We start from the raw sequence: 27535 nt of genomic DNA, 5'->3' as shown, positions 1-27535 counted from the left end.
TATATATATATATATATATATATATATATATATATATATATATAAATATATATATATATATATATATATATATATATATATATATATATATATTTACACTATAAAGAGCTAAGCCAAGCATTGACATGACACACCATTCATTCATTCATTTAGTATCTTAAATGAATAAAATCATCCTTAGGGGAGAATACCAGTGGGATTAATATACAGTTAAAGGGCAGCAGTATTTTAATCTGCAGCTGTTTAGATGTGTTTTTAAAAAAAGAACCCCTAAGAATTTAGACAAGTCCAAACTGGTTCTTGTCCATGTTTTGGTAGCCATGACAACATTACTGATAACGTTGTTAAGTACTTTTTTTAGTCAACCCTTATTCACATTATGGCTCTTTAGGGGTTTAATGTGGAAGACAAATTTACTTTCAAATGCCAGCCTTTTCAATTGTTTATAGCTAGTGATGTCACTGCTAGGAAAGAGGGACCTACAACACATTAAACTTGGTATGTCATGCCAGCATGAATTTACAAGCAAATACCCCTGCAGTGAGTCTTAAATTATACAGTGTTATAATGCGACAGCTAAACTGCAGATTAGGTTACAGACCTAACCATAAGCCTGTAACCTATTCACAGCAAGTGTGTATTCAACATTACACTGTAGTGCAGTGTTAAATGGGACATCTTAAATGTTGATTGGGTCATTAATTAATTGTATGTGGGATGTTTTGAAAGCAGAAATCCAGCGCTTGCACAAAGGCCATATAGCAGACAGGTGGCTCAAATGTGTGTCCTGTGCCTTTAAAAAAAGCACCAGGTCGCCATGGTTGCAGACAGGAAGCTGAATACAAGAGGAAGCTCTCGCAGGCTTTTCATTCAAAACAGCGTTTGTTTTCTCAGTTAAAAAAATATATATATCGTTTTACTGTATGTGTACTTTTCATCGTTGATTTAGTAAGTGCATTCCACAAAAATAAAACGCCTTTTCATTTCAACTGCAAATATACATTATAAAACGAGGTCATACGGAATGTAAGTAACAATGCATGTTCACAATTATAAATGTGCACCGAGGTTATTCATTCTTGTAATTTAAAATGATCTGGTTTTGGATATAATATTTTACAGAGTGGAATGATATTAAAGTGCATTTGTTTCATGCGTAATAATAATAATTCAATGCAGTTAGTGACAGCTTTTTAAGGTCGTAGGGCGGTTGGGATGACTGGCTGCAATGACTCCGCCAAACTCTAGATGGCAGTGCAAATAAAAAAAATAAAAAAAATAAAAAATACGGTACACCAGAAAGTAGTGGAACAACCCAATTTCTGTTAATAATTTCCTTTTAAATTGAAGATGGCTTTTAAAATATTCTGTGTGGGCAAATTTATTATTTATAGAAAAGATGCATTTAAACCACTGCTTTCAGTATTCAGAATACTGGTTTTAACAAGTTTAAAGTAGAAAGATGTCTGTAAACAAGAACCTGAACATTCTGTTTTTACTGGGAAGATGGGTATTAGAAACATTTCTATGATGGAAGATGGCAAGGAAACACTGTCTAGCTGTGCAGATTGCTGTTTTCTGTGTGTTTTAATGGGAAGATGAGTATCAGAGCAGGTGCATGCATCTGATCTTGCTGTAACTTATTAGTCACTGTCTGGTCTGTGGAGGTACACATGTTGCATTTATAATTCCATCAAAATGTTTATTTGTCATCTTCTAACCCTTATTGAAATAGGTTGATTCTAATTAATGACACGAACAATTTTTTTTATACACACTGACCAGTCAGTGAGCAGTCAGCATTGCTCAACAGTGTTTCCTTGCCATGTTCCCTCATAAATATATTTCTAATACCCATCTTCCAGTTATAACAGCTAGAAAGCAGTGGTCTGCATAGCAGATTTTTAGGTCCTTTGCACTCGGGGTCCAAATGTGCATCAGGTTTAACAAGGCAGTGATAATTATGTATTCATAACAAACTATAATTGTCTCAGTTGTTACTTGTTCTTGGTTTTCTTTCTTTCTTTCTTTCTTTCTTTCTTTCTTTCTTTCTTTCTTTCTTTCTTTCTTTCTTTCTCTTTCTTTTTGTTAACTCAATTATTAAATGCACTGCATGCAATAAACCAGGTTCCTAAATTCTAGGGTGGCTTACGACCTGTATCTATTTGCACCATTAAAATTAACAAGATTTTGTCTGATAGGGGTGTGTAAAATAATAAGGCTGCACAAAAATGCCGAGCATCAAAATAAACTTATCACTATTAACACATTTATTTAAAAATGGAAATAAAATAAATAAGGTACTGGTATATAAATGATGGATAATGTTTTTGGTTTCTTTTTAATCACTTGATCATTCATCCTTGACCATGACACGCTTGAGTGACTATGACTGAAGCATATGCACTTAATCACCTAATTAGTGAGACAGTTGATTGGACACTGGATATGGAATGATTTGAGGTGTTGAATTGCAAGCTTGAATAAAAGAAATAAAGAAAATCACAGGAAAAAAAACAATATGCCACATCTGTCGAGAGCAGTGCCTTCGTGCAATTGGCATGTTGGAGTCTGGACAGCGTGCTGTGGCTCGCCGTCTTGGGTGCTCACAGCCAGCAAATTCAAACCTGGCGAGACGGTATAACCAGACACACTGACAATGACAGGCCACGAACTGGGAGACCAAGAGTCACAACACCTGCCCATGATTACAGCATCTTCATGGTGTCAACTGTTAATCAGCACAATAAAAAGTCACTGCACCTGCGCTAAAACAGGGTTTGTCATTTTTCGATCACATCTAGTGAATTTTATCCAAATAAGTTAGTTTCTTTTGATGCTCAAATATAAGTGATATGTTTCTTTTGATGCTCAGTGTACATAGGTTTTAAAATCGTAAAAAAGACAGCATCACAAGTAAAGAAAGAATGAATCTGTATGTGTTCATTTTAAATTAGAGGACATCAAAAGTTATCACATGAATATTTTAAGTGGGTTAGTAGTGGGGTTCCACCTTTGCATGAATAAAAAAATCATCAAATTGAATACATTTTCCTGAACCAAAGTATCTACTGGGCAGATGCGTTGATAACCCCTTTTGAAAATATTACTCTGATTGTTTCCTAGATTCCTTTAAGTATGTGTGATAACGTCCTAGCCTGCACAGTTAAGACCCCCGTGGCCCTGCAGATTGGGGATGTAAAGACAGACACAGCAAGGCCAGGTGTTTTTGTAATTGATGTTGCCTTCCCACAGAGTGTGAATGTAAGTGGCATCAACTATCCTGTTATTTTGCCACTGGAGGAGTATATTGAGACCAAGGCTGCCTAGCTACAGTATAGACAGGAGGCTGTGTGGTCCAGTGGTTAAAGAAAAGGGCTTGTAACCAGGAGGTCCCCGGTTCAAATCCCACCTCAGCCACTGACTCATTGTGTGACCCTGAGCAAGTCACTTAACCTCCTTGTGCTCCGTCTTTCGGGTGAGACGTAATTGTAAGTGACTCGGCAGCTGATGCATAGTTCACACACCCTAGTCTCTAAGTCGCCTTGGATGAAGGCGTCTGCTAAATAAACAAATAATAGACAATCAACATAAAATACATCGAAATTCACTTGTACAACATCTTTTGTGAATGTCAGGTCACATACGTATATAGTTTTGAAGCTCATAAGTGAGTCAGGCTTACTTATATAATGATGGGGAGTTATATTATCTGAGTGTGTAATTAGAAAGTGCTCTGCTACCTAGCTGGACTGCAGTTTAACAATGATGTTAATGATTATCCTTCAGTATACAGATAAGGTAGTGCTTATTTTATTTTAAATTTATTTCTTATCCAGGGTGACTTACAATTGTTACAAGATATCACATTATTTTTACATACAATTACATTATATTTTTTTAATACATACAGTTACCCTTTTATACAGTTGGGTTTTTACTGGAGCAATCTAGGTAAAGTACCTTGCTCAAGGGTACAACAGCAGTGTCCCCCCACCAGGGATTGAACCCCTGACCCTCTGGTCAGGAGTCCAGAGCCCTAACCACTACTCCACACTGCTCCCTTATCTTTCTGGATTCCCTGAAATATAACCTGTGGTCTGATGTGGCTAACTTTGTTGCGCCAGAGACTTGCAGTACAAACAGAGCAGGACCACCGATTTTAAGATTTATTGAACAGATTTGTAAGATTAAAAATACATTAGGACACCTTGGTTGGCAGCAAATTCTGTGTAATTAAAATATGTATTTTGTCCTTTAGAAAGTGAAGATAATGCCTTTGTTTTGTTTTGATATAGAATGGTAGATCTCCTAGGATTAGTCTACTGACTTCAGTACTTTTAGACTTAAATAAATCAGTCATAAATAAGAAAATAAAGAGAAAAAAATATATATGCTTTCATTCAGAAAATCAAACGATTGGCCTGGGGCAAAACATTTCATTGTGTATCAAAACATTCTAAAGGTAGTAATAATTTTTTTAATGGCCAGAAGGTAAGAATACAAGGTGAATATTACTGTAGACTGAAAGAATGACACTAATGGGAAATTTAACTGAATACCCTGTTATAAACACTGCATTTTTACATGTGTACTTTAAGACACCCTAAATCAGGTGGCAAACCTGTTTTGCCGCACAGGTTTTTATCTTGTTCCATTTGCTTTAAGAAATGTTTTAATAAAACTTGAGTTCATAGAAAGGCTTGTTTTTCTCCTTAGTTGCAAGAGATCTCCTTCAAGAATTATTACACTGCCTTTTTAAATGTGCGGCTTCAGAAAGTGGACCCAGAGTCTCCAGAAAGTGGAGCTCAGTGGGTTACCTGCCTGCGTAATCACTGCCTCATGCCCAACCCGCACACCGAGGAAGGCTCGCAGGACTACTTCTCCATCTACAGACAGCAGGTATGTCCAAGACACAGCAGAGCTTTCAATAAGCAACATTGTGAAGGAGTTTGGGAACTGCTGGCAGTGGGAACTAATGGAGGGGATCCTCATAATATTTGTTCACTTTTTATTAAAATGTTCTGAACAGGTCTAAATGCCACATTTGCATCTTTTATTGAATCTACCCTGCTACCTGTAAAACATTCTGAAACGTCCCGTTTCTCAAAGGCATAAAAACAAAGCTTTGTCAGACATTTTGTGAAAGATGTACTCTGTTTCTGGATTCAGTTTAGTTGTTTTATTCTCCATTTACCTCCTTCATCGATCTTTAGTTTGGATAATAGAGATTAATAAATTTTCTTTAGTTGGCAATATGAATGCATGCTGTAGTTTTAAAATGCTACATTTATTTCACACATGCACACAATCCTGTTTGTTTGCCTGTGTAGAAGCATTCAATCTGTGTGCAGCACATGTTTTTAGTGGTAAGAGGTGTCTCCTGTACCTGCAAATCATTGTGTTGTGTTGAAGACAGGATGTCAAACATTCCATCTGCCCATGAGGTGGCAGAGAGCTGCCTGATCCAGCTCATCCATAAAGTAAAAAAAAAAAAATGTCTGTACTTTCCACCCCGTCTTTTGATGTCAGTTCCTGAGAGAATAAAACCCTGATGGGCAGACAAAAACATGGACTAGAAATAAGTGTGATAAATATTTTATGCAGCTTCAACTGTTTTGAAAATCAGAGGCAGCCTCACGGTCTGATTAGTTTGAAGAATACCATGCGTTCATCTATTTTGATTTCATTTTGACCTAGATGATGAATTGATATACACCATAAAAGCATGCATGGTTGTATTATGCATTTGCTATATATGGATATTTAAGGGTAACCTTGTAAAGTGGATTGACAGTACTGTATTATACTGAGTGAACATGTTTTATTCATTTGTAACTTTAGGGCCATGGTTTAGGACATAGTCACAGTGTCAAGGTCACTGGGTTTTTTTTATGTATTTAATTTGTGTTCCCCATGAAACTGTAGGCAGTGTTCTATTTGTACTGCACTCTTCTAGTGTGATGAGGTAGCATATCAGTCCTCTATTGTGCTTTGCCTACTAGATGCTAAAGGAGCCAGATAACGTGACTTCAGTCCGTCTAATTCTGAGACAGCCTTCTTCAGTGTGGCTAAACTTCACCCTGGAAGACATTAAAATTACGGAGTGTGGCACTGAGGTTGGTAATCTGGATGTTGTATATTACAGTAATAAATACAGTACTGTTGGTAAGTTCATATAGTATGAAAAGTGTCATCAACTATCTGCAAGTGAATCCTAGATTAAAATGGAGGAAAACAAAGTAGACAGCTCAGCAAACCCTGTAAATGAAGTTTAGGAAACATGGCTTTTCATGGTGGTTCATTCACTTTAGTGGACTAGAATGCAATAGCAGTCTGTATAATAGGTATGTACACATTAGTATCGAAAATGCCATGTAGATGACCAGATAAAAAAGGGTTTAGCAGACAGGGGGTGTCTAACAGTTGTCTGCCTTCCAAGAGGACTGTAAAACATATAATGCCTTCCTTGGATTTTGTCATAACTTGTACACAGACCTACCAAATGCCATACAGCACAGACCAAACAAACAGCATAAACTGCCTAATTGTAACCTATGATTGGAAACTGCTTCGGTCATACCTTGTCCATATAATATTGTCAACTTTCTATAGTAATGGGAAAACTGTCATTTGAAAAACTTCTGTGAAGAAAACTTGACATTCCTCTCCCCACCCCCATAAAACAATTTGAATAAAGAATTCCAGATGTTAGATGCAGACATCAATTGAAATCAATCTTGGGGTTCATACTGTTCTGTGTTGGTTAAATTATTAGAGTAATAGAAATGAAGCAATATAGCCAACAGCACACCGTAGACTTAGTGCCATGGTTTGGGTCCGTTGTATTTTTTAACCACGCAGGCCTGCTACAGCACATCCAATAACCTTTATGTAATATGGCTGACACCAGTGCTTAGAAATTATGTTTAAAGCCAGATAGATACCTTTGGGGGGGGGGGGGGTGTAGAGGAGAATCTACAAGAAAGTCATTTATTAAGCTTACACTGTCAAGCATGTAGTATAGCGATATTTGGCAGCAGTTTAATTCTCACATATATTCTATGAAATTCTTTTGATGTCTGTTCATGAATGTAATCTATTTATATTTTGTTACTGAAGTACCACAGACATTCCCATTGGGAATTAACTGTTAATATCTTAAATGTTTGCCTCACTGACTCGCTGTATGCTCTCATTGTGCTTCTTTTCTATTAGAAAATACATAAAAGAAGGATTTGGACTTTACTTGGGATACCGGATATGTTCTCATTAAAAATACCCCATTCATGTTCTCGTCTCTTTTCTAGTTTATTTTTATTTTTTATCAAAGTTCCTTGTAGGCCTACAGGATCTCATCTAATGTGTAAAGTTCAAGTATTCTGGCTTTTTTCTTTTGACATGCATCACAATTATCATTAAAAAAAAAACAAAAAAAAAAAACTCATTTTGGTGGTAAAATTTGGTCACCATTAGATTTTACAATTATTCAATAACATAGAAGGGAATTTTGACACACTATTCAATTCAACACCAGTGCTAACTATAGCTTTTAAAATAAATTTGTTATATGGCTTTATTAAGAATAACTTCTCCCCGTTTTATATCTTTTTTTGGTTCTTCACTTGTTTTTTTGTTAATTCAGGATGTGCACATAATACAACACTTGAGCAATCTGGTACCTTTGCTGTCGCTGAGTTTGAAATGCAACAGTGAGTACTGTATGTGCAAGTAGCGTCAACTTTTTTTCTGTAGTGTTGTCTTACAAAAAAATCTTCATATTAGGGTATAAAATGCAAGTAGGAACCAAAGGAAAAGGAGCATCAGTGATAACATGGCATATAAATATAAAGGTGTATGACATTGTTTTAGGAACTTATATATTTAAGAACACAGAAACCTGGAAGAAGAAACACACAACTTTTTAGTTTTGACAGTGTTTTGTTTACCCTAAGTCAGCAAATAATATGTGTGATTTATTGTATTTTCCTCCAGAATTCAGAGAAGAAGAGTTCATCTTGGTTTTCCAACTTAACACCTGTGGAACAGCCCATGAATCTACAAGCTGTAAGCATTTAAGATTTTAAGATGTGCCAAACAAATTGTGCCTTGTGACCAGTTTGTATACAGATGTTGCACTGAAACTCTTACACTTACAGAAATGTTGAAATCTGAGCTGTACAAAGTGATTATTTGGATCAGGGCTCTCCACAGCTGGGCTTCATAGGGGTTGATTGGGCTAATTTACCATTTCAAGTGAAACAGCTGAAGAAAGCTGCTTGGATTTGTGTGGATTGCTGTTCTGTGCTCAGAAAAGCAGCAATCATCACAAATCCATGCAGCTGCTTCTTCACTTGTTTCACTTTGAATGGTAAATTAGCCCTTTCAACACCAATGTCCCTTACCTGATTGTGAGCACATGATTTCTGCAGAGATCTCAGTTCGAATAATCAGATTATTGGTTTGTGCAGCAGTAGTTTATACTGTACAGGTAGGTTTAGGGTGGAGATCTGTCCAAGCACTGTATACTGTTACCAGATTCCACTTCTCACTACAGGAGTTATTTGTCACCAAACAGGTAACTAAACTCAGTCATTGGTTACATGGTTCTTAAGCTATAGGTGTTACGCTGTAGAGTGGAACTTAAATATATTTGAACACCATTACTTTTAGGTTACATTTGTCTTACATTTATTCCAAGATTTTTTCTTCATTAGTTTCAATTTTGACCTTATCTGTAAAAGAGCAACTTGGTGGGTATAAAATGTCATGTATTTCATTTTGTCTTTCAATCATCCCATCCTGGTGACCTATTAAAGTTTAAAAAAATATATATATATAAAACAAAATATATATATATATAGCGCCTTTCCTAGTGGACCACCATCACAAAGCGCTTTACAAGATACGAGACTAGGGTGTGTGAACTATGCATCAGTTGCAGTCACTTACAACGTCTCATCCGAAAGACGGAGCACAAGGAGGTTAAGTGACTTGCTTAGGGTCACACAATGAGTCAGTGGCTGAGCTGGGATTTGAACCGGGGACCTCCTGGTTACAAGCCCGTTTCTTTAACCACTGGACCACACAGCACCACTCTGGCCTCAAATGGAAGCATGTATTTTTAAAGGAACCTGCCCCCCTCCAAACACTGCCCTCCCTCAACGCTTTGATTTGTAATTACAGTTCTTACAACATCTGGCAGTATATGTATTGGAGTGACATGCAAATTGATATAAAGAAAACATGATGCTGAAATGCCCTCTGCTGTTTGCAAATGCATCACAATACATATATACACATTTGATCACATTGTTGTGGACTGCTGTCAACATGTTGTTAAATTAAAATCATATACAGGAAATATTGGCAGTCGGTAACAACACTGAATAGTATATTTGCACACCTGTTCCCTGTGAGTAGCAGACATAGTTCTTTAATGGAGGGAGATTGTGTATTTTCATTAAGAGGTGTTGCTTGGTGTTTTTGTCAGTCAAACTTGATTTAATGATGTGCTTGACAGTCAGATTCCAAAAGGAGCCTATACATTCTAGAGTTCCAATAATTCTGAGGAATTAAGCATGTTGTTTTATCTTATATTTTCTGTGCTGTGGTTTTAGGGACTTCCTGACCCAGAGAAAGTTTCGTCCTGCATCCAGCAGATGTGGGCCTTAACAGAAGTGATGCAGACCAATCAGACAAGCGCACGCGTTGGCCGATTTGATGTGAGTGTCAGGCTGATGGCCAAGCTGTTCTTTGTTAAAATAATGAGGGTGTGGATACTGGTATGTTATGCCACTTGAACCTGATTATGTACACTTGAACCTGGCTATGTCATCGTGTAAGAACTGGTTGAAAGAGGATTTCTTTGTCTGTACACATGTAACATGAAACATGTTGTTGTCCAAGGTTAGGATAATATCAAATAGCCTAATAAATGCACACATTTATATAATATTCTTTGAGAAAAGAAAGCTATCGAGGGAAGCTGTCCTAAGAAAATTCTGTCATAGATGGGCTTGTAAAGTATGTATTCTGACATTTATTGTTAAAGTGGAAACGCTGTTTCTGACTTAAGTCTTTTTTTTATTTTCTTTGAGGTGGATGGCTGCTATGATATCAACTTGCTCTCCTACACGTAACACGGGCTTGTCCAACTGAATGTGAGTGCGATCTTCAATGTGTAGAACGGATCCTGTGAACGAGACCCAATCCCCTGATCATGAGGAATCTTGCTCAATTAGTGTTCATTCTACAAATAACATATTTAAAATATGTACTAAAATATATAACAGTATTTAAAAGATGTACTATTTATGGGCAGTTGTATTGCATTACCTGTGTCCCTCTTCAAATGACTGAAAAGAAGTAATTCAATGTTGTAGGAAATGGCACTGAAATTTTACTGTTGTGACTCAAACTGGATGAACTGGTGTGCAGGATCAGTGAACCTGAGTGGGCATTTAGACCATACGCTTGCTTATATTTTGTCCACTTCTGGTCAAAGATCACTACAGTGACCCCTGGTATTATTTGGGTTAATTTGCCGTCTTCTCTTTTGTTACACAATCTATCAAATATGTATTGTACTATACATATTTGCTTTGCAGCACCATATACAATAGATGTGAAATGAGTGTAGAAAATGCAATGATATTATATATTAATTTAACAGAAGTCATTATTATGCTACTGTGTGTCCCTACATATAGCTGCATGGCATCTAAAACTGCACAATGACTAATGCAAATGTTAGAAGTATCAAATATATTTAACAGCTAATACATCTGTAAAAGCATGTATGAAGAAAGGTAGTTGTCTTTTGTTCCACATTTTGTAAACACACAAACCTCTCACATTTGAACAAATATTTTCTTTTAAGAAGTATGGTATTCAAAAGTATAATATTGTACTACCTAAATCATCAATTAATTAGAAGAAAAAAAAGTAAGCAGTGTTTATTTTAGCAAAAGACTTTTTATTGGTTACGATGAGCGTTTCTAATAAGGCAAGGTTATCTTCTAAAGTGTCAAAGTGGTTGAGGAATAATAACAAGGTACCTGGAGGAAAGCTAAGCAGTGAGATAATGGGAGAGAAGAGTGCTGTTTTCAAAACATGTTTTATTCACTTTTTTTCTTATTCAGATTTATTTCATTTGGTGCCAAGTACAGGTTACCATCATATCAGGTTTACGAAATAAAACATATGTGGCTGCAATCGCTGAAAGTGAACAGGACCAAAAATAATAATAAACAAGCATGTCTTCAATAAAATATATTTGTCTCAATCTGTCAACACAAAAGACATGATCAAAGGTAGCGGGACTTTTTATTTGGTGTTAATGAATAGATTTACACCATTTCAATATACATAGTTCCAAGCTATTTAAAACTGTCATCATAACTGTAGAATGAGTTTTGACTGGTAAAGCTGTAACCCGCCTTAAGTACAGTAATATAACTTATATGCATTTAACTGTTTTTCAGCCAGTTTAACTGCACAGTATATACATTGTATTCATTTACCTCTAATACAGCTCCACTTTATATTTTCAAAACTACATTTGCTCCATAATATCATGCAATATAATTTGTACACATTTTATATTTTGTTATATCATCTCTTTAGTTTAAAACAACTGCTTGCACAGGTAGAGCTGAACATTTTAAAACCAGTTTTAAATGAAATGGCTACCAGTTTCACATTTAAACTAAATTACCACCAATATACATTTAAATGTAGCCGTCTGCTGCATTGTTAAACTTATTGAATGCTCTGTGGAGCTTTCTCTGCGGTGTAAATTCATTAGTCAGACTAATGAGAAATGTATCTTTTTAATGCTGCACCTGTGCTGTCACACCCCACATACTGTACAGTGCATCTGTCATCTACAAGAGTTTACAAGGAGTATATACTGAGACGATACAGTGGTAAATGCCAGAATTCCAAACTAAAATATATTTTCATTTTCAGCCAGGTGCCTGTGTATCCGATTGAGATTCATCATTATAGCTGTAGATCCTTCTGCTTTGGGTTCTCTTAAAACCTGAGGCTGCTTGGAACTTATTTCATGCAGTGGATGGGGAAGAGGTGTTGCATACCTGTGAACATAGAAATTGAAATATTAATTAGCAGTGGGTAGACTAGAAGTAAAACGTATTGGAATTAAAGGCCGTTTGTTGACTCATCCGGTAATAAATCCTCCTGGAACATCCATGCTTTGAATAGGAATTGTTATACAGAAGAAAATAATATAATTAAGGTTTATGTACAGAATATTGTAGATGCTTCTGGAAATATCAATGTTCCTGGAGCATTTGGCCTCAGCAGTGTGTGAATAAGAGTCACAATTACCAGTAGGTATAACTGTTTTGTTTTATGCCCTTAATGTTATAACATACCTGTAATGTTATAACACTCATAATTATAGATGTATTAGTATGTTAAAAATGAACTATTATGAATATTACCGTAACAGCTTTGGAATTAATAGCAATGGGTTTTCATTATTATTAAAGCAGGGTGAGTTACAGTAGCATTTTTACCATTCACGTTGTGGTTCTTGGCTGGCTCAGAGCTTTAGAAGAGACCACAGTCTTTCAGGTTTTCTTTGATGATAATGTCGGTGACGGCGTCAAACACAAACTTGACGTTCTCCGTGTCTGTGGCGCAGGTCATGTGGGAATAGACTTCTTTGATGTCTCGTCGCAGGTTAAGCTCCAGGAACTGCAACTTGATGTAATTACCAGCATCTTCATAGGTGTTTGGGCCTAGCAAAGAAAAGTAGAGTTTAGAGAAGGTGGCTAGACCTTTTGCTCTAACCTGAAGGCCGCACCACCTCACTGTCTTTCAACTCGAATCACTAAACTATACTGCCTTTCAGTTATCTTGCTCTAACCACTATACCCCACTGCCACCTAGTCCTCCAGCTCTAACGCTTGGCCACATTGCTTTCCAGTCCCTCAGTTCTGACCACTAGGCAACACTGCTTCCCAGACCCCCCCAACCCTAACCATTAAGGCACCCTGCCACCTAATGCTTTAGCTCTAAGCTTCAGGCTGCAGTGCATTCCAGGCCCTCTGCTCTTGCCTCTAAGCAACACCTTCCCAATTCCATAACCCATTCTTGTATCAATAGATTTCTATTCTACAGAAAGTGAACTGTGACTTGATGTTTCTTTAAAGATTAATTTACTAACCATCATAATCAGGGAAGCACATGCTGAGATGAGCCTTCTTGATCTTTTCTGTGAAGACATCTTTCTTGTTGAGGAAGAGTACGATGGAGGTGGTAGCGAAGTAACGGTGGTTGCAAATACTGTTGAACAGGTGAAGACTCTCGTGCATGCGGTTCTAGTGGGTAAGAGAGGGACACTTTACAGTACACGTGGAGTTAACCTATGAGGCATGTTGTTGTAAATAATATTTTTTTTGTCAGAGCAACACACAAGACCAGGTCATGTAACTTAATGGACGTTGATTAAAGTTCATTAAGTAAAGGAGTAAAGGACAACAATTCAGATGAATCATTATGATGGCGGACTATCACTACTGAATTCTCCTCATCCTCACCACTTCATCATCCTCCACCAGCACCATGTCGTAAGCGCTGAGGGCAGCAATGAAAATGATACAGGTGACCCCCTCAAAGCAATGGATCCACTTCTTTCTTTCGGAACGCTGACCACCCACATCAAACATCCTGCAGGAGAGGAGCATAGTGAAGACACAAGACCACTTGGTGTATCCTAGAAAACTGAAACTCTTGTCATTGAATAGAACTGTCCAAAGACTGGATTGCTGTACTAATATCATTTTATTATATATATATATATAATTGTGTGGTCTTGCGTGCATTTCCCTGTGTTACATTATGTAGTTGCCCGTGTTTCAGTAACAGAAAGGAAAGTAGATTTTGTTTTGAGTAATTGTCAAAGTTTTAGATGCAATGCAATCTATTGTAATCTTTGCTACCAGTTTCTATTTCTGTATTATATGTTGCATATGTGTGTTTTCCCCAGGTAAATGTTTTTACTATATACACTGGAATAGGACTCTAACCTGAAGTTTAGGTCTTTCAGACCGAATTGGGTCTCGATGATACCAGTGGTCTTTACTCTTGATCTCAGGACGTCCTGCTCAGTGGGGAGGTAGCCCGGGGCCACCAGCCTGTCCATTTCATTCAGGTAACTCAAAGAGAAAGAGGGAGACAATACTATAAGACAGCATCTACTTCAAATATGTGTTTAGGGAAAGTTCGTATAGGCTGATCTAACCAAATATATATTGTTTTGTCCAACCCCTGCTTCTAACTCTTTGGGATGGTACGTATGTGTATGGTACCTTTATCTGTAATGTATTCACACTTTGACTTCACTGATGCTGCCGAGGTTAAGTTATGCATTTTTTAAATTTGGATTTAATTTATACTTGTTAATGTAAGTTACACTTTTTTTTTTTTAAATAAGCAAATTAATCATTATTTACAGTATGTTTATGCTATTCATAGTGGTCATTATTATTATTATTATTATTATTTTTTAAATACAGTGATAACTTTTGTTTTGGCAGGCAGGGGGTACATACTATCCAGCAGAGTCATTGAGCTGGTATTCAGAAGCTCTTTCGAAACAGGCCTGGATGCCTGAGTCCTTCCATAGACGGGAGATTATGTCAGACATCTCCTTAGGCATGGTTCCTTCATCGATGGTATCTGCCAAGTGCAGCAGCTTACGAGCATCGTCCTGCAGAGACACAGGCAGACACAATGAAAACATGGAAATGCAGTGGATTAAACCGCATTTAAAGAAAATGAATTGTCCTGAAATGATTTCTCCCTGCAAATATATTCTTTTTGTTTTCATATAAAAGTAGTTTTAAACTAAACTATGTGCTGCCCTTGAAAGAGTGGCCTAACTTTGATCATTTCTATTCAAACCCTTCTTTGTTCCAGACTAAAAAGATTCCTTAAACTATCTTCAAAACTCCTACCTTCTATCCCTGAAATTAGTCTAGTTGTTGTTTGCTGGATCTCTCCCAAGCTTCCATGTCCTTTTTGTAATGCAGAGACCAAAACGGATAGCTGTGTTCTAAGTGCAGCCTCACCAGTGCTTCACAGCTCAACAACCTCTTCATAACCTTGGTTGATTTATCCTAGGCTGGACTAGATGTTGTGCAGGATCGTTTTTGAGGTGGAAGGAATGCTCTACCCCTTGTGTCAGCCTCCGTACCTGTCTGGCAGGGTCTCCATACCCAATGCTTAAGGTAGTCATGGCTTTCACAATGGCCATCATAGACTGCAAGGTGTTGCTGTAGATAATGACAATAAACTCCAAGCATTCTTCCTTTGAATAACCATCTTGATGGATAATTCTGTTGGGGAACAAGATGGAGTTAGCATGATCATTTGAGAATAGATTGAATACAGTTGTATTAATGCAGAAAAGTAATATGTAGGTTAATTGCTGTCAATGATAAGTCATGGTTTCTGCACTATTGTAGGTCAAATGGGGAACCTGATCAATTTCCATGACTCTTTGCTTGTATTGTTAGGGTGACCTAAGCAATATGTAGTGTTGGTTGGAGGTGGGTGCGTGTGACAGGTGCTGCCTAACAAATGTACCCTGAGTTGTTATTCGATGCAAGGGCAGAACAGAACTTGAAGTGCATTGCCAGGCTGGAAGTTGAGGTTCACCTTGACAACTAGAATGCATTGTGGGTTTTTAAAAAAAAAAACTGGAGCCATCTGGTCAATCTACTGTAGATAAATTCCACACATGAGCATGTGAACAGCCTCCTGTTGTAAAGTGTTACTGAATTTGTAAGTTGGCATATGGGTTTGCAGGTATAAATATTCAATGCAGTAAATCATTGTGTTTGTATGTTGCTGTATGCATAAGCTTCCATTACAAATGTGCAGCTGAAGTTCATTCATTCTTGTCTATTTTATGCATTTCAAACAGTTGCAAACAAGTAAAAAAAAATAAAAAACAACACTCACTTCATCTGCTTGACAATGGTGCTTTTCCCAGATTCACCAGCACCTGCAGAGGGGAAGCAAAGAGCAAATATGAGGTGATAGTTCTGTTCACTCGGCAGACATGTTAAGCAGGTGCTGTATGCTGCAATACTGGTAATACATTAACCTACCACAAGATGGGGATGCGAACCCGTTTGTTTCATTTTAGCTTTTTACAGGACTACAGCATGTTTTTATCCTTTACAATGTCTTTTCATTGAATTGAATTGAGTTTTTTTTTCTTACTTTTTGGTTTGTTTGTTTATTTTGTATATGCAGACAAGTCCAGATCGAAGAAGCCTGAAGTGGAAGACAAGCCGTCTATCCTTAACTTGCCTTGGAAGATAATGTCCTACGAGAGATAGTCCTTCAGACTGAAAAGGATTGATTTAGAGGGTATGTCGTCATAGTGAGTATGTCTTTATATTAACCTGGGTAGAAGGAGGAAGTAGATTACTTCTAGCATGAGAAATGTATATACAGTGTGTGTGTATTTTAAATGAATGTGCCTATTTATGACATAGTATTATACACAAATATATTCAATTACAAATAAATACTTTTATTCATTGCAGAACACATCCTACTTTTATTTGGAAGGCCGATCACAATTGAACTGCAAGATCATTATTTTTTTCCCAACCGCATTATATCACTAGATTACTGAAACAAGATAAGGCAGCTTGGCATGAGTGATGCTGAGCCAATCCCTAATTACTTTCTTCTCACAGTCTACCTCTGTCGGGATTTGAACAATGGGCTGATTTTGTTTGATGCCAGTGTGGTACATTACAACACGGCACATTCCCTGACCCTGCACAAAGTCCTTTGTACAGGATCCATTTATTGTGGGGAGCGCCCGCCTCTTATTTTTGAAGCAGTTTGTGGTCTCCTTTTCTTTCTAATTTGCAGAATTTTCATCAGATAAGAAGATGAGAGAAATGTCACTTGTGGGAAGGTTGTAGTCAATGTTATGTTGCCCATGCAATGTTTTCTTAAAAATCATATGTTTTGCATCCCCAATAAGTTGTTTATAACCTCCTTCTGCTGCAAGTAGTAGCTGGCGCATGCACATTTTGATAGGGGTGATTTGGTGAAATACGCTTTCACAATTTACAACATCCGGACTCTAACAAGTACAGAGTGGAGGGTGGGCACAGGGAGACATTACCACATCTGGCTGCAAATCTCTCAATGAAAATCATTGCCTTTTCTTTTTCTTGAATATTTTGTTGATTGCAATGAAAAAGAAAACACCCACTCTGTCTCCAGTCGTCTCCAAATGAATATCAGATAAACTGGGAACAGAATTTCAGTCGTGGGACGAACCAGACCGGCACAATGGGTTCTGTGTTCCTGATCCCAGCCTCAACGGCACCCTCTGTAATGAGGGCATTCCCTATCTGCACCGCTTGATATTTTAGTCTCTGCGCATCAACACGCACGTGCACACACACACGCACACATCAACATCACCCATATTTAGGCCTTTAGACATTACAGGGTCTAACTGCTGTTCTGTCCTTCTCTAAGAAACAAAATTATGTTCTATTAAAGCCATAACACAATAATACAAAAAAATCATTTGCCCAGTTGCATACTTCACAATAGTTTCCCAAAGCATTTATGGCTCTATACGCTTTTGTGATTATCATGTATCATCCTTAAATATGTGCTGTCATGCTTTCCTACACTGTGCTATGCTTCTACTATGGTCTACTGTAGTACATTTTTATAAGGGCTTGACTAAATTATTGGTTATGCATTCTGTTTCCTCAGATCACATTTAGTTAGCTTTTTTTGTGAGGTTCCAGTTGTTGGGGAATCCTTACTAACCTGGAATATAGGTTATCAAAGCCAACGAAGGTAAGTGAAAATAGAATGTTGAAGGCATCACTAACACCTACGACTATTAGAAGTTTTGGGTTGGCTAATTGGAATGCGTGACTTGTACAGTTCAGTTTATTAACATTGTTAACATTTTCTTATCCTTCAATATCACAAACTGTTCTTAGAACATGAAAGCCATGCATTTACAGTAAAATACCATTTGTTTACATTAAAAGGTCAAAGGTAATTTTGTTTTATTTTTTCTGTTTCAGACAAAGTGATTTTATTTTAATTTTTTTTTATTGGAGTCCACACTCCAACTCTGTTGAAGCACATCGTCTACCAACAGCACTGAAAAGTCATGTACAGGGTGTCCACAAAGTCCTGTTATCCCCAAGATTTTTTCCCCACAATTAATTTTTATTTTCATTTGCAGACGAGTCAGGCTGAAACAAGCTGTCACAGATGCATTTCAGCTCGTCACTCCATGTTATGGAAGATGTCACAGCGAACATTATTATCTGGCATGAAAATGATGGCGCTCATTGTCTAAATAGTTAAATACTTGCACTGAAGACAATTGTCATCCTTCTTCCACACGTTTCAGTTGTTTGTATATCAGTGCACTGTAGAAAAAAACATGGGGGTCACAGGACTTTCTGGATGCCCTCTACGATGCAGGTATTTTTGGGGTTTTTATTTACATTTTCTTACTTGTTGCATTTTGATATGTTTGTGATCAAAAGAAATGAAAACATCAATGAATCAAGTATGACAAAAGTACAGAGACTCTGGAAAGCCCAAGGCTAACTGACTATTGATGTCCTAATCCATTTAAATTAGGACTCGGATCAGATAACATCATTGCGATCTCTTCAGCATATTTGTGGCTCACACAGTATTAAACTGCAGTGGATACAATGAGTCACTAAATTAGTGTTGGCTTTTCACCTGCATGTCCTGATTTGGCCTTGTTATAATTTCCCATGATATTACTGTTGAGCACTTTCAAAAGCAGGCTTAAATGGGCTGTACACTGGGGGTAACAATGAATCACTGAAATGAATGAGGTTCCTGATTGAATCTTAGTTAGTAATTTTTTAACTATTCTATTTCAAGAATGTGTCGTGCCATTGTAATAACGTTATCGCGTGTGCATGTGCGTGTGTGTGTGTGTGTGTTATATATATATATATATAATATAAATCATTTTTTATTTAATTGTTTGCAGATTTAAACCTAGTATTCCAGAGCAAGGGGTCCAGTTTCTCTCACATACTCAAACTAAGAGACCCAGAATTGGATCATGGAAGGCCCCCAGTTTCAAAGTTTCAAGTATGTGCCCCCAGTTTCAAAGGCCATGTCTTTAGAAAATAAATAACAAAATAAATATTATTAATCAACCACAAACAGAATTTAATCCGCAGCCTTCTAAGCCAAAAGCATTTCTGTTACGCACTAAGCTATTTGCCCACCCAATTAAGTGAGTATTAGCTACAACAACACGTAACTAATTGTTTTGGTTTAGGTAGTAGTAAAAGCTAATGCCCCTTACTATTACATTGTAACATTTTTATCTTGGGGATTACTGGGGATACAAATAGTGCCATTAAAATAACTGTGTGCCTATAATAATTCCTGCATCTATAGCATGACGCATCTGGGCTGTCCTAATACCAGCAACTGATTGTTGTGGTGTTTGTAGGGGATTGGTGGTTCAGTGGATTGGTCAATGGTATTAGACATCCTCTACTAGTTAGCCTCTGTTTGACTGTAGGCTTGAGCCAGATATTCAAAGTAAAGGCCCATATTAAGTGGGTTTTGCTGAGTGTTAGTCCAGTTCCTAGTGGACAATTGCATTTTATAGCTATAAGTAAATACAGCCGGTCAGTTGTCTAAGTCAGGTTTTGACTCCTGAAAGTTGCGTGTATTACACCAACTGACTACCTGATGATTTTGTTTTGTAGCAACTATTACACAAGTCCTGTTATCTGGATAGGGATTGTTTTGATTTTACCTTGGGGAGTACCCCAGGGTAAGATTGTTGAAATAAATAGTATAGTGTTGCAGACAGAACTGGGTTTTAAAACTATACACGTCATCAGTCAAAAAGTCAATGTGCAGGGGGAAGGATTGTTTGGCACTGATTCAATGGTTAGGTTTTTTGTGTTTTTATGTATTTATTTTGGAGTGTAAACGACATCACTCCTCCTTTGATGCTAGTAGCTACTCATACATATAGAAATCTGATACTTACTGTGTGATTTTTATATTAATAGTCAAACAGGAATGTCTGTAGTAAACATAGGCTCAGTATGTTACCACATTGTGTAAAATGCTAACAACAATCTGTGGATATAGAGGAAAACATTTTAATACTATTCCCATTTTCTTCGTGGTGTTCAAATATGTTTTTTCCTGCTTGGCATGATTGTAAGGTATTTGTTGGAATGCTGTCAAAGCTGGCAGCCACACCAGGCTGGTTATATCAGGTCATTCCTGGACCTTATTCAGTCACAATGGGTGGTTTCTCACTGGTTCAGAGACATTCAAATCAAAACAGAGGAGATGCAACGGCAACTGGGATTGGGTACCCCAGCGAGGTAACCATGGCAACCAAAGCACTATTGCAGGTGATAATAGGAGAAGCACAACGTTTGTCTCCTGAATCCATTGATTTACTCTTACTATAATTATTTACTAAGTGCTTATAAAAACCTGTAAGAGATTAATGGAGGAATGTACATAAATATTAAGTCTCTGGAGAGCCATAAAAAACATCTCTCTTTTTTCTTTTTCTCTCACACAAAATTAATGTTTGATTATAGCAATATTTTTCTTAAGGACAGGGCCACAAATTGTAGTATCTTGTTCATTTTCTTTCACTGCATTGACTTGGGGAAGTATGTCGCTGTTTTAAACTACTGCACTCGATGGTTAAAGTGTACACGTGGAGATAATCTGTGCAGTGCAAATGTGGGGTGTTATGACTGTACAGTATCTAATTCTGATTCCCTCAAGCATGTGGCTGCAATAATAGCATTTCACTACGGTGCCACTGTGTGCAAAGTACAGTAAAATCGATTTGAATGTACCAGTTAGAGTGCTTAAATAAAGGGGACGTTTATGTGGAAACCATATAATTGTTTCAGTTTATTATTTTAATCTTATGTGAAGTCTCATAGTTTATATGCTTATAAAACTTCAGTAGCCACATATCTTGCCTTCCCGTCTTAGCTTTAAAAAAATTGGAAGTTTCTGTTGTACTCCCCTAGAGAGAGAGAGGGGGTATTTTTTAAAATAATTATGGTTTCAGCATCTTATTTTTGGGGGGAGGGGTTGGGTTAGGTGTAACTTTTCAAATGTTTCCACCGTCTCTTACAGTAAGCTGTTTATTCATATTGTATTGTATGTTCTTGCATGGTAGCATATATAGTAGGGATGTGTATATAAAATACATCTCTGTTGATCAGCTTTCAGTATAAATCTAAACACAGTACCAAGCTACTGCTGCATGCTTGCCTGTGCTTTAAAAAAAAACATCTTGCCGCTATTAAAAAAACTTTGAGCCTTGTTCTAAGGTTCTCTGTTTTTACTCTGACACAATGCTATTATCCACCCTGTCTGTATTCTGTTAATGTGTCTCTTATAAGCCCTGTTTGCTTTGCCTTTCACTGGCTCTAAATCCTTTTAAAACTCCCCCTGATCCAATCACCCCGTCTAAATCCCAGTCTCCTGCAGTCAGCAGTAGAAAAACCATCATGGCATGAGTTAAAGCAAGATTGATCTTGTCTTATTCAGATTTAAAAATATAGTGTTTAGACGTTCTGGATAAGGTAAGTGTTTTACAGATACCAAACAAGTTGCGGCCTCATTTATAAACAAGTCGAGCAGAGCTGATAACTATGTGAAGGTTGAAAGCGAGACAGTAACTTTTATTTATATTAGCTACATTACACAGCAAAAACATACATGAAAAAAAACTGCCTTGCAAACCAAAGTCACACTGCATAAAACTAGCTAGCATGAGGCTACCAGCAAGATAAATACTCTAGTAATAAACAAGATTAAAACATTCTATAGTTATGTTGTAGTAAGTAATATGTCCCACTAATCTCCTACTGGAGATTAAATCAACTGAGTGCTAAAACATTCATTCAATCTCAGGATTGATACAAAATAAGCCAACTGACCTAAATAACGTGCCCCAGCATTCCTCTTATAAACTATACTGTTTTTTATTGATTTTAATTGGCTTTACTCTCCTAGTACAGAACTTTCATTGTATATAGGGCAATTCGTCTCTAATCAAACCACAGCTCAGCATGGTACTGAGATAGGGGACCATACTTGCAGGTTGTCGTTTTGTCCGGTACTAAATGCTCCGAGAACATCCACATTTCCAATAGCATCTTTTCTCTAGCGAATCATTTTTTTTATCGTACCACTAAGGCAATGAATAGCTATTTTACAATCTGGTAACTTTAAGGGTAAGGTTAAATTAAACGCTTTGGGGTAAAAACAACAAATAATAATAATTAAGATTAGGTTTATGTGTAGATGCTCCTGGAAGGGTTGATGTTCCTGCAGCATTTGGCTCCGGCGATAACGTACTGACCGATCACCCCCGTCACAAACTCCTACAAAAATATCAAAGCAGGATTAGCCATTGAATTTCACAGCTCTTCAGGTGAAGATCGACTATCAATAAAAGCTAAGAGACTAGTCCTGTTTCTAAAGTAGTGGAGAATGAGATGGGCATCAATTGTTGCTTTAGCCCATAGAAAAAAATAAAACTCCATGCAGTCCTTTAGAAGATAAGGAAGGAGATGGAAACCCTTAAACGTATAAACAGACCCCGTATCAATAAAAGGCAGTATTTACCAAGCAGCAACAGCTTGACGGTCCTGGCATCTGCATCAGCATCTGCTTTAAGCTTTTTCTCCAGCTCTCTGGAATGCTTCTCCTCGCTGCTAGCCCCAGCTCCCATACTGGCAAAATATGGTTTATTTCCCCCCAAAAAACAAAAATCTTAAACTGTTAAGGCTGCAGCTGAAAGGGCTGTTTTTAAAAAAAACAAAAAAAAACAAAACAACAACAACAAAAAAAATAAGCTTGGAGGAGTCCTGGATGTCACTTGCTTGCACGTCTGAGGGCTTCACTGGCCTCAGCTGGGCTACAAGGACATTGACTGCTACTCGCCTACCTGCAAATGCCAGCTTCTTTACTTCTTAGTAGGATTTCAGGTGCCCATGGAGTCACCTGACCCTCGCCAGCCAATGGAGAACAAGGACAGGGCATCAAGGGATGGAGGGGGACAGGTGCGTTAAACAGAGATTTAGGCAGACTTTGCTGTGCTCAGCTGAAGGTGCAGAATACAGTCCTGCTAATTCAGCTAAAATACTCCACGCACAAATTAAAGGCTTTTATTGGTCCATCTGCTCTGTAGTTCCGGGCTGGTGGGGGGTCAGATGATGGGTGGGATATTACCACAAGATATTTTCGTTGGATGAGAACTCGAAGAGAGACTTGGGTTAAAAGATTGGTTAAAGGTATTGGCCCTAAGGTATTCAAACCGACAACTTTCCGACAACTTTCCTTGCAGCCCAGCATTTTAACCACTGCTACTGAAACACCTGAGCACTATAATCCTTTGCAAATCTCAAAGGTTTTATTTTGTCATTAATGAAATAGTGTTTTGGTCTATCTGTGCATTTTCCCATAAATCATCTAAGTTGCCCTCAATTTAACCTTTTTGTCCCACAAACAGTTGGTTTGGAAAAAAATCTAGTCTAAATTCTATGCACAATGATGTACGCATGGACACATTGTGGTTAAATTATACAGCTATGGCCAAAAATTTTGCATCACCCTAAAAAAATTACTAATTTTGCTTCATAAAGTCAAATGAAACCGGCTGAATAATGTTACGTTAATATATTGAATTACATATCGCTTTGTAGTTTGACATATACTTAAAGAAAAACTGCCAAACATGGAAAAATGTGACAAAATCTAACATGAAATACTCCATCATGAAATACTGTACTACTATTATGGCTTCCAGTAGACTTGTGTGATATCATTTTGTAGTTTCTTTGATTACATTATGTTTAATAAAATATCTAAATTATATTCATGTGTTTTTTTGTTTTTTTTTGTCTCAATCCTAAATTTCTAGGTGATGCAAAACTTTTGGCCATAGCTGTATATAGTATTAAATGTTACTTCTTTCAAATATACTGTAGCAATGCAAAGAAGTTAATAGTTGTCCCCAACACAAACAGAAAATCAAATGATTCATGACCAACGTATAGAATGTTTGTAGAATGCTGTATCATTCCCACTATCATTTGTGTGTAGATGGTTAATGAATCGTGTATCTGTTCTATTCATTAAAGTGGAGGGATTTGGAGTGAATCAAGTCCAATGTTTAGGAATATGTCTTGTGAGCTGCAGAGAATCCTAAGTGCATACTGTCTGAAAAATAATATGCAACCAATGTCCTGGCAAATGTGGATACAGTCATTTGTTTAAACTTTTTGCTTTTGTTATAGAAGTACGGACATACTAGAAAGTTTATAAAAGAGTAGAATAATAAGAAATGATGTGACTTTTGTTGTGTGTTTTAGAACCCATTTATTTGATTCTTGAATTCACACACTTGGAATTTCAATCGATTACAGTTTTTCTGGAAACAAGGTACAAGAACATCAAATGAAAAGATGAAAATATTACACTGTACAGTGACAGAAGGTAGGGAAGGGCTTCGTTGACTGTTCAAGGTCATTCATTGTTTGTAAGAATATCAGATGTTTCACAATTTTAAACATGCACCTATCTTGAAAGGGAATATTTAATATGCAATCATTGACAAGGTTAATGCTGCTCAATTATTTCATCTGTGCTGTGTTTTTGTTGTTAAAGTTTGCAATACCTTCTATCTGTGCAGATGTTGTGAATTCAATGGAGGTTGGTCCAGCACAGGTACAGTTAGCTTACTGAAGCTGAAGGCAGCCGATATGGAACTTGAGCAATGCAACTTGTATGTGCTGTGTTTGAATTGAACCATTGAGTGTAGTTCAGTTGTGATGCAAGATTCATTTGGGGCTGTAGTTCAGCTGCATGGCTATATCACACAGCAGTGTACTGCATAGTTGAGGGTATATTTACATGGTTTGTGCCCTTGTGTAATAAATGAATGTATTATCTGTGGTCTGATTGGCTAAAACAACCTTGAGCTTTGTTTAAAATACAAGTGCATCATGCATGTGGGGAATATGTCATACATGTTGCTGCTGAACTGTACACGCTTAAGGCAGAGCACCAGAAGAGGATATGATCAGCACAGTACAAGCTGCCATGTGAGTGTGTTATAGATAATTCTCTGTGTCAGTTGAGTGAACACTCTGGAAAAGAAAACATGGCTGGGGCTTTGCGTCAAAGATATTAAACTTCTGGCCTATCAATTATGCACATAATTTCCCCTTTTGAGCACTTTTTTTTTAATGAAATATGGGTCCAGTGCAGGTGGAAACAATTACTTTAATTGTGGGTTAAACAAGCCCAGTTTTCAACTAGAATGTATATGAGCACTCCAAATTACATTTGTAAGACACCTTTCATTTAACAAAGAGCTTTTACAATGGCAGTTAACAGAAACAAAACTATAAAACAAAGGTACGCAATTTTAAAAAAAATAACTGTTTTATCCTTTTGTTTGAATTCAATTTTATACAAAAAATACCCCCAACTAAATAATGTACTTAAGTAATTTAATTTAAGATAGACAAGATTGTTTATAGTATGATGTTTTAGGGAGTGTTCTTTTTCTCTTAAAGCACAGGACGCCATCATCAACTGACCTGGACTATGGTACACTCACTGCAACCCTGTGGGCCTCTCTTCTAATGTATAAAGATATTTAATATGTGGCTGTACAGCTTCCTTCACAACCCTGGCTGGCTGTGCACTCCAGAACACTCTCTTTCCCACGCCTCCTCTTCAGTGATGGCTTCCACATGAATGATTTTGCTGACATATGCTCAATGAAAAATTACTGTATGAAACTTGAACAGGAAAAGTTATTCTCTTCTTCATTCGATCGCATAAACATACCAAGGCCATGAACTTCCTTTTTATGCTATATCCAAGAGTATTTTAGTAAAGTACAAGTAGGATTATAATTTTGGAATGTGAAGGTATTTAAATAAACGGTAATTATTGAATGAGATTGCGCAAGAATGATTAGTTTATTCATGCTGATTTAATACTGAAGCACCAAGCGTTTCAAGAAGTCATTTTATTATGTTCTGTTGCAAACTCTCTCTGCCTCTGTTTTGTGTAGTAGACATGTAACCTGCTGTGTGTTACTAATTTTTTTATGGGACTCATACAATTATTTTATCAACTCTTATAACAACTTGCTTACAGGAGTATCATACATGTCTACACATTTCATCATAAGGTTGTAACATTATAAAACCAGGGGAAATCCCTGGAGGTGTTTAATATTAATATACCAGAAACACACTGTGGGGAGGAATACACAAAGACTGTCAAGTTTTCTTTTCTGATACAGTGCACAGGGTAAACTACAGAATAATTGAAAGCGTGTCCAATGGAACATGACTGTGAAACACTGGAGTTTAAACAAGCTATCAAAAATGAGTCCTACGCAGTTGCAAAAGAAGAGAGAGAGCAAGAGAAAGTTGTTGGAAATCTAGCACATTGTTAAAACCCTCTCTAACTTTTATGAATGCAGTCCTTTGTCTCTGTTTCTCCCCTCATCTTATCCTTTTAGATTTAAGGGAATGTTGCAAAGCTTGCTCTCAATCTCCTGATGTGCTTAAAATGGAGCTTTAATATCTCACCTGCCAGGTCTAATTGACCTTAATCTGTGGATGGAAAGAGATTTAGGCAGACCCTGCCCTAGATAGGAGCTTGAGTCACCAGGAAAGGAACTGAGCCTGCGCTGGGTCAAATTCTCCACAGTTAGCGATATTGCTTTGGATAGAGAAGGGACTAGCTTAAGCACCTTGACTGCTGTGCAGAAAGGTAGTGGATTTCCTGCACCAAATACAATATCCTGTTTCTTTTTGCATTCATAATTCATTATTTTTGCAGTTTTTTTTGTGCAGTTCATCCCAATGGTTTATTTTGATAGAGCTGTTAATTTACCAAAGTAATATATGATTCCAAGTAGATTCAAATTTTTTTTTTCAACAAACAGGAATTGGTGAATTATTGTATAAGAACATAAGGAAAAGAATGAATGAGATGATTGATTGATCTAAAAATACTGTCAATATAAGGGTTAATTCAAACTTGAATATTTTGTTTTCCTTATATGTGCACTTAGTCAAACAATATAACATACAGTTCAGTAACAAATCCCAGTAAGAGGCATTGCTTTAAATGATGGATAGGATATCATTGAGTTTTAAACAGAGAGAGGCAACTCAAGGTTCATTTTATTCTATTAAAATCATATTACTGTTCCCAGTAGTTGACTGGGCTACTAGCAATAGTTATATTAGATACTGTTCATACCTGCGTAAAGGAAAATGTGTCTAGTATACCCTCTATAGTATGTTAAATTGCAATTTTTTTTTTTTTTTTATCTGAGCAATTTTGTCGCAGATGCCTCAAGATGCAAGGCTACTTATGAGGGTCATGCTCGTCTGAA

General features: G+C 37.0%; 2 protein-coding genes across 4 annotated transcripts; one reads left to right on the top strand and one right to left on the bottom strand.

Annotated features, from left to right (window-relative positions):
- Positions 1-814: 814 nt before the first annotated feature.
- LOC117412337 (nicolin-1-like) lies at positions 815-26075 on the top strand. Of its 3 annotated transcripts, XM_058988747.1 has the most exons (9): positions 815-1026; positions 3127-3264; positions 4720-4902; positions 6006-6119; positions 7996-8067; positions 9621-9785; positions 10101-18528; positions 19079-19182; positions 25689-26075. In XM_058988747.1, exons 2-7 carry the CDS (start codon positions 3139-3141, stop codon positions 10140-10142), a joined length of 702 nt encoding a protein of 233 aa, XP_058844730.1. In that variant the 5' UTR covers positions 815-1026; positions 3127-3138; the 3' UTR covers positions 10143-18528; positions 19079-19182; positions 25689-26075. The 3 variants fall into 3 exon arrangements, with proteins under 3 accessions (XP_058844730.1, XP_033876523.1, XP_058844729.1); XM_034020632.3 differs by lacking the exon at positions 25689-26075 and having other exon boundaries at positions 9621-9725; positions 19079-22942; XM_058988746.1 differs by lacking the exon at positions 25689-26075 and having other exon boundaries at positions 19079-22942.
- LOC117412336 (guanine nucleotide-binding protein G(t) subunit alpha) lies at positions 11101-22863 on the bottom strand. The gene is made up of 9 exons (XM_034020631.3): positions 22732-22863; positions 16000-16042; positions 15230-15371; positions 14586-14743; positions 14061-14189; positions 13572-13701; positions 13199-13352; positions 12546-12770; positions 11101-12101 (listed from the first exon to the last, which is right to left on the bottom strand). Exons 1-8 carry the CDS (start codon positions 22835-22837, stop codon positions 12580-12582), a joined length of 1053 nt encoding a protein of 350 aa, XP_033876522.1. The 5' UTR covers positions 22838-22863; the 3' UTR covers positions 11101-12101; positions 12546-12579.
- Positions 26076-27535: the final 1460 nt, after the last annotated feature.

Source organism: Acipenser ruthenus, chromosome 16 (assembly GCF_902713425.1).
Source record: "Acipenser ruthenus chromosome 16, fAciRut3.2 maternal haplotype, whole genome shotgun sequence".
Classification (NCBI taxonomy): Eukaryota; Metazoa; Chordata; class Actinopteri; order Acipenseriformes; family Acipenseridae; genus Acipenser; species Acipenser ruthenus.
The sequence above is the reverse complement of the archived record's forward strand: the minus strand, read 5'-3'. Positions and strand labels throughout refer to the sequence as shown.